We start from the raw sequence: 11,958 nt of genomic DNA on the forward strand, positions 1-11,958 counted from the left end.
AAAATGGAATAAAATGTAAAAAGCTATCACTTATAAGCTAAAAAGCTACCTGAAATAGCTTCTTAAAAAAAGCTATAAGCTCGTGAGAAAAACTTGTTACCAAACTTGCTCTGGCTTTAAACAGGGCCCCCACAAGTGGGCGGTGAGATTGGTCCCTTCGGATTAGTCGATTCTTGGATCGGATACCGAGTTTAAAAAAAATAGTTATTTTGGTGTATTAATTGTTGTTAGAACTTTGATTGCACGGGTTGAATGACTTATATTAAAATACATAATTTGAAGTGATCTAAAGATTCGTCGTGATTTTTAGATTCTTTTCCTACTCTAAATTCTGTGAATTGATCTTTTTTTCTTTCTCCTTTTTTTTTATTGTTTGTTTCTATGCATGTAAAATTGTTTACAATAATAGTGATCATAGTTAAATATGTTACTGAATTCCAAATACATATGAATTAACAAAAAACTCGTGCATCATACGGGTTAGAGTCTAATTCTTCTTTATCTTTGTCATATGCTAGGGAACACTAAAAAGTTTTATATTGCTTAGTAATCAAAATTAGAGTAGTTTATATATAAAACCCACAATTCTTATTTCAACGAAACAACTTTTGTAAATGACAAAATTGTAAATGTAGAATTGAAAGTGGACAACATCTAAAAAATAATCTATTAGAGATAAATTAGTGACTAAAAATAAAGGAAAAAGTGTGTGCAAATGCTCTCTTTTCAATACTCTTTTATCGGTTTCATTTTAAAGATATGACTATGACTTTCGTTTATTTCGTATAATAAAAAAATAAATATTAAAAAGAGAATGTTGTTAACAAATTGAGTAATATTATGATATGCTTAAATTTTGTAAAAATAGATTGAAAATGAGTGTCTCTCAACAAAATAAAAGATTGAAAATGAGTGGACGGGACCCAGTAATGTTACCGAGTGTTCACTCAATCACATGTTAACAAGCCAACAAATCCACTAGCAGCTAGTACAAAAAGCCGCGAGTGACGTGTGTGCTGGATATAAGCAGAATTATATAACACGGCACAAAAATCAATTTAACTATGACTTGGAATTCAAGTCAATTGACAGTTAGTAAATGCAATATCATTATCAAAATAACCATAGGTTAGACTAGGATTACACAATAGACAGAAAGACAGAATATAAACTCTGAAATCCCAACTAAAACGAAAAAGACCCAATTTACTTGCAAAAGTAAAAAAATAGAAGACCAAAGCAGTAAAAATTTTAAACCTTAAAGAATAGAATGGTTAAAGATTCGATCAATTACTTTTGCATAGGAAAAATATTTAATTAAATTTATCTCATATTAATAATATACAGTATATATAAAATAGTAAGATAAAAAGACCAAACCAATATTGGTGTAGTGGAAGCATCCACTTTTTGTTCCAAATCCAATTCCAACCTCTTCTCTCACTCCACTACAAAACTTCTTCATTTCTCAACATTTTCCTCTCATCTCTTCCTTACTCTCTTCAACTCGCAAAATGACCGAACCACCTTCCAAACCCAACGGTAACGGCGCAATTAACGGTGTCGCTGCAACTAACGGTAACGGAAATCCAGCTCCGGTGAAATCTCAGCTTTACAATCCAAACCGTCAAGTTTACCGTCCTCAACAATACAATCGTCGCCGTCGATCTAACCGTAGCCTCTGCTGTTGCTGCTGTTTCTGGACAATCCTCACCGTTCTCGCCGCCGCATTTCTCGTCGCGATTGTCGGTGCTGTATTCTATGTACTCTACCATCCTCACCAACCACAATTCTCCATCACTAACCTCCGCATTGCCAAGATGAATCTCAAAACTCCAGCTGATTCACCTTCACATCTCACTACACTCTTCAACCTCACACTCATCGCTAAAAACCCTAACAATCACCTTGTTTTCTTCTACGAGCCTTTCACTGTCACTGCTTTCTCCGATTCCGTTCAAATCGGGAACGGTTCGTTGCCGGCGTTTGATTCCGGTAAGAATAATCAAACGAGTCTCCGATCAGTGCTGTCGAATTCTCAAGATCTGGATACGGAATCATTGGCTAGTTTGAGATCGGGTTTGAAGAAGAAGAGAGGTTTTCCGGTGACAATTCAGATGGATACGAAGGTGAAGATGAAGATGGAATGGTTGAAGAGTAAGAAAGTTGGAATTAGAGTGACGTGTGAAGGAATTCGAGGAACTGTTCCCGCCGGTAAGTCGCCGTCGGTGGCTTCTGTTATCGACTCAGAATGTAAGGTGGATCTTCGAATCAAGATCTGGAAATTCTCATTTTAGTTTTGTGAGTGATAATTACTATTATTATTGATGATTCTTTGTTAATCAGTACTAATAATCAATCCAATCATCAAACTCTTTTAATTTTGAATTTTATATTTCATTCTTTTTTGGTTTCATAATTACCTTTTTTATTTTTTTTGGACTGGATTGATTATGGTTATGATGAAAATGTGTTGAGAAGGTCAAATTTGTAAGGGGAAATTAAAAATTGATTTGAGTTTTTTTGTTTTTGATTTGGATCATTGTAATTTGTTATAATAGTAGTAATGCAATGCAACTGCAAATTATATCTGGTTTGAAATTTTAATTATCACTCATCTAAATCTATATATGTTTTAATTTAACTTTTTCATTAGATCTCTGTCTGATTAATCGCTAGCCCTATGAAAAATGGTAGAAAATGTTTGAAAAAGAAAGTGAGGAAAACAAATTATGTTTGTTTGTTTTTTATTATGAAAATATTATTATTTTCTTCTTTACATTATTAGTTTGTTCAATAAAAAAAATTACAGTAAAAAATAAGATGATAATTTTAGTTTTAAAATAATATAAATATAATAATCTTAATAAAAATGAAGAAAAAGTTAATGATCGATTATTTTACCGAGGGAACTGTATTTTGTCTTGCTTCAAAATTTAATAAATGAAAAATCGAAATGAAATTGAATAAAGAAAACACAGTGTTGAAAAAAGTCATCATGTCTCATCCCATGTAATTTTTTTGTTGACAGTTCTCATCCTATCCTATCTTATCTATGTTATTGAATAGGAAAATGTTGTTTGGAAGTTTATATCATAGATTTATATCATTTTCAATTAAATTAAAGTTAACGTTGGCACTATAAAACGGAAAAGTTTCCATAAGTTGCTATGAAATTCATTATCTTAGGATTGTTTCACTAAAAATATAAAATTAGCAACGGCAGTGAGTAAAAAAAAATTAAAAAAAAAAATCTCTCCCTAACGTAGTTTAATTCTTATTTCCTTTTCATCCAACATTTTTTTCATATAAAACAAATAAAGGCTCTATTGATTCGAATTTGGAACCACCAAGTCTGCTGGTTAGTGTGTAGTGCATGTGAGTGTTCTAAAACTTGATTTATAAACATATACAAATACCGGAGACTACACTCGCGAGTCTCACATAAGGCTTCATATAAACTAAAACTATTTTTTTATCGATTAGTTAACGGTCAGAGATTCATCTCGAATAAATATTTTTATATAGGTTTTGAACTTCTATGCATATTATTGTCACTTTCAATTGTGCTACCATAAATCCATAACTTAATACTATTATTCGGCTAAAAACTAAATTGTATTGATTTATTCTTGTTAAGAAATTGATTTCCAATTATATTAACGGCAAAAAATATTTCCACAAAGCTTGTAAAATAATTATACAAAGTGGTGCATGTGCCATTTAGCATTACTGAGAACTGCATACTTGCATGAAATAACTTTTATTATGTATGGTGGCATACTTCTTTAATAAATATTAATAATAATACTAATACCACTAGTCCAAATTTTTCTAAGAGGATTGGTTTAACTTTCTTTAAAATTGTTGGCCTAATTACCAAGTTAAATTATCCTAAATAAGTAAAATTGTTTAATCACCGCCGTTCATAATTTGTTTTAAAATATACTCTTATATCCTCATGGAGTCATGGGGTGGGACACAAATATGCCTTTTATTTTTTATTTTTTTCAAGTGGTATGGTCAAAATTTCAATTCATGGCCAAAGCATAGATCCCAAAAAAATTGTGTCCGTAGATCTGAAGGCAGTGGGTAGTGGGTTCTGTACAATCTTTAAATGCTTTCTATTTTCTACCCTTCCTATGGGTACCTATCTCAGGTTCAGCCATGAAAATCACTATTTCCTCCAAAATCAGAATACCACATGTGAAGAAGAAACACTCATATAGGATTAGATTCTACGGGCCTACCCTGTTTCATGTATACAAATTTAGATATAGTGATATAATTATTTTTTTTTAAAGAAGGATAGAATAAAAATGGAAGCGACAAATAAAAGGGGAGAAAAATAACTACTTGTTAGTACTTAAAATTTCTTCTCTTCATAAATAACATGTATAATTCTTTACTGTTTAAGTGATTTTTCATTTATTATCATCAAATGAAGTACGTGATTGGGATAGGTGCCTTAATTTGGGTGCACGTGGTTACTATGGTTTTTCTTCTGAGTTTGGTCGGCAAGCAATTGGATTTTGGATCTATCTTCCAATTCTTTTTTCAGTATGTGTCCCACTCTTGACTTTACCCTGTACTTTACTTTTTCTCCTATCTCGTGTTACTTGCATTGCATATGTATTTAGTTACAAATAATATGATTATGTATCTTAATTATGTAGATTAGTATAAGTCTCACTAGATTCTTGTGGGAAGTCGAGTGTTCTCAATATTACATTAAAATGTGGCCAAATACGGCAAATGTTGCAATAATTACAGTTTTAATGTGTTGTAGAGAACTCTAAAACTAGACAACGTTTCAAAGGTATTGGAGTACATGGAGGTGCTCACTTGATTTGTTTGGCGATTGTATGATGTATTCAATTGGTTGGTGTTTGTAGTTTGGTGACATACACTGTTTTTGAAGAACAGAGAAAAAAAGGTTATGACTTATATGAGTTGTCAATTTTTATGATTGTGACTCCAGAACAGACCCGCGGAGAAAAGAAAACATCAACAACTGTTGCTTGTGTTTTGGTATAATGGTCCATTCAAATGATTTGGAATTGGCATTGCACAAAAATAAATTATTGCAATAGCATTTGTTTGTGCTGCATTAATTATTGAACATCAAAGAAATACTAATTATCAGAAAGTTTAGATATGTGATTCATTAAGCATGCGAAATGGATCACTGAAGTTAAGCGAATGAATTGAAAGTACTATTAAATATCGAGAGCTATGGGAAAGAAAAAGAAGAAAAAAAAAAACTTGACTGCGGGTGTCACACGAATGTGAGGAAATGATAAATTTACTTTGTGCAATTAGTACTGATAATTACTGCCGACGGCAATATTAAAAAAAAATATATAATAATAACTATCGACAGCAGTTCCTTCAAAACAAAAAAAAACTATCGACAGCAGTCAAATTTTAAATTCACACGATAGAATAGAGAAATCATTTTTTTTTTCCTTTGAAAACTCGGTATTCGTCGAATGACCGATTAATTAAAGAGGTTCAATCCCACGGTCCACTGATGGACTAAGTTAGAACTTTGTTATATTTTTCCTTTGAAAACTCGGTATTCGTCATATGACTGATTAATTAGAGAGGTTCAATCCCACCGTCCACCGATGAACTAAGTTAGAACTTTGTTATATTTAATCTCGTTTTTGTTTTATGAGTGGATCAATAAAATATCTTCTCTCATGGTTGTGGCCCAATTTTCCATTTAGAAATATAACCGAGTTGAATCCAATTTAATAGATACTAAAGAAAATTTACCACATCTGAAGGATTAGAAGTAAACCAATAAATTGACCCTAGACTTGGTCGCCAACTCTCAAATAGGTCTTTAAGATTATGAATATTTCAGAAAACATCTTGTCTTTGTTAGACTATACTCATGGGGACCGAATTTGTTAGTAAAGAAAGACTAAATTGATAGTAAGTGATTGAATATAAAGACTAAATTGATAGTAGATGATTGAATATGAAGGCAAATTTTGTTTACAAGAGACTCTTACGTATTGACACAAATATAGTATTGAAGAAAAAACGATGACAACTTATCAAGAATGACAAACTTCAAGACAAAAAAAGCTCGGTTACTTTTGGATCATCCAGAAGAGATATCACATTGGCAACAGTTAAGCCACGACCATGTAGGTGAGTAATTCCTTACAAACTGAATCAATCTTTATTGGTAAAATCATAATTTTTGAAGAGTGCAAGTATTTTTAAAAATTGTTACTCATTTTTCGAATTGCTTTCACTCAATAAAATAATTAGTTCTAAAATTTCTCTTTTCTAAATCATTTATTCTGAATTACTGATATCAAATTAGTTCTGTAAAATCTCGTGTCCAAACTAATTATATCTCTCTACCAACAACAGATTGATCCCAGATACGCGGGATTTGAACTCCTTAAACATATTGTCAAAAGTTCGATTCCTAACTCGTGTATAAAAAAAATCTGATTGTGAGGGAAGAACCCACATTTAATACCTCGTGGGTTCCTCAACATATATTAGTCATTGCAAAGCGGCGGTGGAAACCTATTACCAATATCGTGGTAACATAAAAAAAATCATTATCTCTCACACAAGTAAGGACAACAAAGGAAAGCGAAAATTTTGGATAAAATAAATATATGATTATAGTTTTTGCGAATGAAAATCCCATATAAAAGCAATAAGACAATTATTAAAATATAAATGGGAACTCCTACAAGATATTTCAACTCACTAAAATATGGAGTCAGCATGACCCAGAATACACGAGTTGAGTTCCATGGCCTGAAGTGGAACCACAAAAACACCGAATAAATTACTATCTGCACATATTAATCCGGTAGTGATTATTTAGAATAATGTGTCGCTGATATTTCACGTTAAGATCCTACCGGTGCAACTCCTTGAGCCTTTGCAGCAGCAGAAGCTGCCGCTGCAGCAGCCGCGGCAGCCGCAGCAGCAGCTGGATTGGGCCGAGAATTTCCCTGAGATTCGACTACACTTGACTGCGCTTGGGGCTGCTGGGATCTAACCTTTGCAACTAAATCCTTTATTTGACTTCCTGTAAGTGTCTCATGCTCCAGAAGAGCATTTGCAAGCGCATGAAGCTCCTTTTCATGGGTGGTTAGAATAGTTTTAGCATTGTTGTAAGCTCTCTCCAGTAAGTTCTTCACTTCTTTCTCAATAAGCAATCTGGTTTCTGAGCTCATACTTCTCCCATCATCGTAGTAATTGTGAGTGACAGGTCCAACTTCAGTACTCATACCATATTTAGTAACCATTTGCCTGGCCAGCTTAGTTGCCTTTGAAAGATCTGAGGATGCACCAGAAGTAACTTCACTTTCTCCAAAAATTAACTCTTCAGCAACCCGACCTCCCATGCAAACATCAAGCTCGGCAAGCATCTGTTTACGGGAATGACTGGTCTGATCCTTGTCAGGCAGTTGAGAAACCATGCCAAGAGCCATCCCACGAGGAACTATAGTTGCCTTGTGAACAGGTAGCGCACCATCAGAATGAATTGCTACCAAGGCATGGCCACCCTCATGGAAAGCAGTCATCTTTCTTGTTTCCTCAGATATAACAGCTGACTTGCGTTCACTTCCCATCAAAATCTTGTCCCGTGCAAACTCTAAATCATGCATGCTCACGGCTTTGGAACCGTCCATTGCAGCCTTGAGGGCAGCCACATTAACCAAGTTTGCAAGGTCAGCACCAGAGAAACCAGGTGTACACCGAGCAGTGATCATCAGGTCAACATCGTCCGCCTTCAGAATCTGTATTGTATTGCCAAAGAAAGACACACCAGCTCACACGTTAGAGTTTTTACTTCTAAGTTCTAACCAATCCATATTCTCACACAACCTTTACTATATCACACAATTGTGCACATTAACAATTAAATTATAAAACTCGAACAAAAATAGACATAATTCAAAAAGCATCATGGGTGTTAGGCTGTTAACTCATGTGGAGTATCCAGCAGTAACCCAATCATAGCTTGAGGAAATCATACTACACAATGCTTTGCACCAATATAGTGCAAGCCTGCACACGTGCCTCAAAACATTCTTAAGCCATCCAAACCAACATACAAGACAAATACATTATTCCAGAAGAGTAAAACACACCTTTGACATGTGAGATTCCAAAATCTGTCGGCGTCCTTCTACATCTGGATTGGGAACAACAACATGGCGATCAAATCGCCCAGGTCTAACCAAAGCCTTATCTAGTGACTCAGGAAAATTAGTAGCACCAATCACAATTATGCCATCGTTTTGTTTGAAACCATCTAACTCAACAAGCATTTGATTTAAAGTCATCTTCATGTACATTTGATCCTTTGCATTTCGTTTTCCACCAATAGCATCAATCTCGTCAATAAAGATTATACAAGGCGACCGCTTTTTTGCAGCAGCAAAAAGATCTCTCACCCTTCGTGCACCAACACCAACAAACATCTCTTCAAATTCACTTCCACTGCATGAGAAGAAAGGAACCCCAGCCTCTCCAGCAATAGCTCTTGCCAACATTGTTTTACCAGTGCCAGGCGGGCCAACAAGCAAAACACCTTTTGGGAGTTTGCCACCAAGACGAGTAAAGCGCTGTGACAAGGGAAAAGTGTTATCTAAAGATAGTGCAGAATAATACAGGCTAGAACGTGGTCATGAAAAAGTATTCATAACATAACTTAAGTAAGAAAATGAGATGTGATGTCGAGAGAATCACAAAATATAGGTTCATCATAGAGCACGGACCGATATAAGCATTTATGTAAAGAATGTCAAACAAACTTTATGTCAGATTCTAATAAGAAAAATATTGGCCACCGATGGAAACAGTAACCGAGCCATGACACGTGTAAGTGATCAACCAGATTCGAATAGCTTATGACACATGTCTACCTTAGGATCTCTTAGGTAATGAACAATTTCTTCAAGTTCCGCCTTTGCCTCATCTACACCTTTCACATCACTAAATTTAGTACTGGTCTCTACACTGGGCTGCACTTCTTCATTCATACCAAGTCCTAAGAAAGGTGGAAAGTGTTATAGGGGTAAAAAAAAGTGAAAAGCAAAACAGAGAATGTGCCCACCAAATTCAAATTGAACATTGAATTAAGCTAAGTCGTTTGCAAGTTACAATAACACAATAATACCTTTACTAATTCCTTTATCCTCAATGAGAGCTCCTACACCCGAAATCACGAGGAAGGCCACTGCAACAGACCTAATTGTACGCCATATTTGCTCTTTGAAACTTCCACCTTCTGATGCAGCAACCATATGAATAGGAGCACCAGCAGTTCCAAGAATTCCATCTTTTGTAGATTTTCCCACATTTCTAAGAACAGCAAGGCCACCGATACCACTTTCTTCTTCTCTCACTGAATTAGAAATACCTGAAAATTCAGATACATTGGGTTACAAGTGGTCTGTAAAATGTGCAAAATAAAGGAATGTTGAATGCAAAGAGCTGTTTGAAAAGAAGAAAATAACAAATTTCGACAAGTGTGCAATTGCAATTCCAAATTTTGAATTCTGCAGAGTCCAATATATAAGATTGTGGATTTCGTTCATCCATCATTTATTTATCTCATCAAATGCAAATTTTATGAAAGTATACTTGTTCCTATCATTAAATGAAAGGTCAAAAAAGGTACCATGAGTCTGATTGAAGCTCTGCAGCATTTCAACAAAGACAAAAGTACAACTCTTCTGTTCACAATGATTAAAAGTGTATCGTATAAATCAAACTTCACAATCCCTTACAAACAAGATTTATGATCAATGCTACCACATAAATGGACTGTTTGCCATTTGGCTTAAGCAAATGAAATTATATACCATATAAACAGACTTTCACTGGTTAGCAGTAAATATATACTAAAATGGATCCAGGACCAAAATATATAACAATAAGTTTACTATTTCAAGAAAATATTGATGTAATGATTTTATACAAAAAATTATGCTAAAATGATTCCCTCCGAATATAAATCATAAAAAAGTTAGCAGTAAATAAGAGAAGATAGCAAAGTATTATATTTAAATCATTAAATAGAAGACTATGTCCTTGATCAAAAAAATAAAAAATAGAAGACTATGTCAAGTGAATTTTGTAGCAATGTTCAACCTCAAATCATAACACTCAGCAAGTTTAGATTCTAAAATCAATACAAATAAATTCATGCCTTTTATCTTTTTACTTAGGGCACAACCATGCTTAACTCAGCTTTCTAATCAAATTATGAACACTTCAAGCATATGTCTGGTTTTCTAGTCAGGGGAAACCTTAATTCCTTGAAAAGATTAAGCGGGTCCACAAAATATTGGTCAAACATAGAAAAGGCAATGCATGATCAAATGCAAACACAGTCAAGAGAAAATGAGCAGTTCTAGCAAAATAGTCACCTCTTCTCAATGTCTGGAGTAATTCACTTTCATCCAGCCTATCAACTTTCACCAATGCTTTAACATATTCAGAAAGTGCCGCAGAATTTGTATGCAGAGATGGCTGACTTTCAAATGCTCTAATCACAGCTTCCGGATCATTTCGACGGTAAAGTTCTTTGAGATAAGAGACTTCCTCCTCAGCTTCAGATGAATCACGTAGTCGTCGGGCCAGGTTTCCTAGATAGCTGGATTGGCATCTCTCCTGGGAGAAGAGAAGCCTATTCCCTACATGAATTTAAGCATAAATACTTTAAACACATGGTGAAAACATAACATAAACTAAATGCGGTAAAGGAACAACAGATCCGTACTTGTATAGCCTTGAAACTTATTAGGAGATAAATAGCTTCTAGTCAATAATCCTTTGACTTTTCCAAATTCTGATTGATGCCGTTCAACCTGCAAAAATAAGCTATAAAATTATATGACCAATAAAAGTAATACAAGATATAGAGCAGAGATGGAAATTAGCTATATATATAAAAAGTAAATTGTCAGTTCGATTATCAGTCCGATTATGATTAAACAAAACCAACACGTTTACGGTTTTTCAATTCAAAACAAACAAGCCCCAACCTACATAGCCAGATAATTATACATGTAATCTTGGACCCAAAACAATCGTGTCTCTCTCTCTCTCTCTCTCTCTCTCTGTATATATATATATATATATATATATATATAGGGACTGTTTGGAATGGCTTATTTAATTAAGCTAGTCTAATGGCATAATCACTTAAGATTTTCATAAGCTGGTTTCAACAACTTATTTAATCCTATCCTAAATGAATCTAGATAAAAGAGCCTTGATGTCTATTAATAAGAAATCTGAGGAACACAACAGCATCGGTATCTGTAAAATTAGGTTAGGGTTTGGGAAATGATAAGAATTAAGAGAAATAGATAGATAGATTGTATGAAATGAAAATTGATGAATTGAAAAACTAACCTGCGTAATCAAACGCCTCCAAGCCATGTCACCGTAATCAATAGAACAACCGAGTCTGTTAAATCTGTGAAGTTGCAGAGAAAAACGTATTGGAGATGAAAGATGAGGAAAAAAAAAACAGAGAAACTCTCTCTTTATCTCTATCTCTTCGTTATAACATTACTGGTGAATCAATCTTTGTGTATGTATTTATGCAGCGTGCTTCTCCTCTTCTTTTCTGCACACGCTCGTTTTCGTACCTTAAGGCTTGTGAAGGAAGTGAAAACAGGGAGACCTATACGGAAACGGATTGTTTTAAGCTGCACAAGTTTTCAACCATTCTACTTCGTTGGATCAATCTCACAATTCACAACCTGCCACATCACACTTCTTTATTTTATTTAAATAAAAAAAGAAAAACCTCCTTAATTTATTAACGTATGCAAATAAATAACATTTTATCTTAATTTATAAGTTCTTCTTATTAACATCCTTTCAAAAAAAAAAAAAATCTCCTTATTAACTTCCTTTCAAAAAAAAAAAAGTTCTTATTAACATAAA

At 34.0% G+C, this 11,958-nt stretch overlaps 2 protein-coding genes across 2 annotated transcripts; one reads left to right on the top strand and one right to left on the bottom strand.

The window, feature by feature from the left end:
* The first annotated feature begins 1,372 nt into the window (after nt 1-1,372).
* On the top strand, nt 1,373-2,607 carry LOC11429867 (NDR1/HIN1-like protein 6). Its single transcript, XM_003603106.4, has one exon. It carries the CDS (start codon nt 1,515-1,517, stop codon nt 2,295-2,297), a length of 783 nt encoding a protein of 260 aa, XP_003603154.1. The 5' UTR covers nt 1,373-1,514; the 3' UTR covers nt 2,298-2,607.
* A 4,024-nt stretch (nt 2,608-6,631) lies between these two features.
* LOC11421454 (ATP-dependent zinc metalloprotease FTSH 4, mitochondrial) lies at nt 6,632-11,684 on the bottom strand. Its single transcript, XM_003603107.4, has 7 exons — nt 11,419-11,684; nt 10,781-10,868; nt 10,428-10,694; nt 9,173-9,415; nt 8,919-9,043; nt 8,142-8,618; nt 6,632-7,787 (listed from the first exon to the last, which is right to left on the bottom strand). The coding sequence occupies exons 1-7, from the start codon at nt 11,443-11,445 to the stop codon at nt 6,891-6,893; spliced, it is 2,124 nt and encodes a 707-aa protein (XP_003603155.1). The 5' UTR covers nt 11,446-11,684; the 3' UTR covers nt 6,632-6,890.
* Between the last annotated feature and the right edge of the window lie 274 nt (nt 11,685-11,958).

The sequence above is a fragment of the Medicago truncatula genome, chromosome 3 (genome assembly GCF_003473485.1).
Source record: "Medicago truncatula cultivar Jemalong A17 chromosome 3, MtrunA17r5.0-ANR, whole genome shotgun sequence".
NCBI lineage: Eukaryota > Viridiplantae > Streptophyta > Magnoliopsida > Fabales > Fabaceae > Medicago > Medicago truncatula.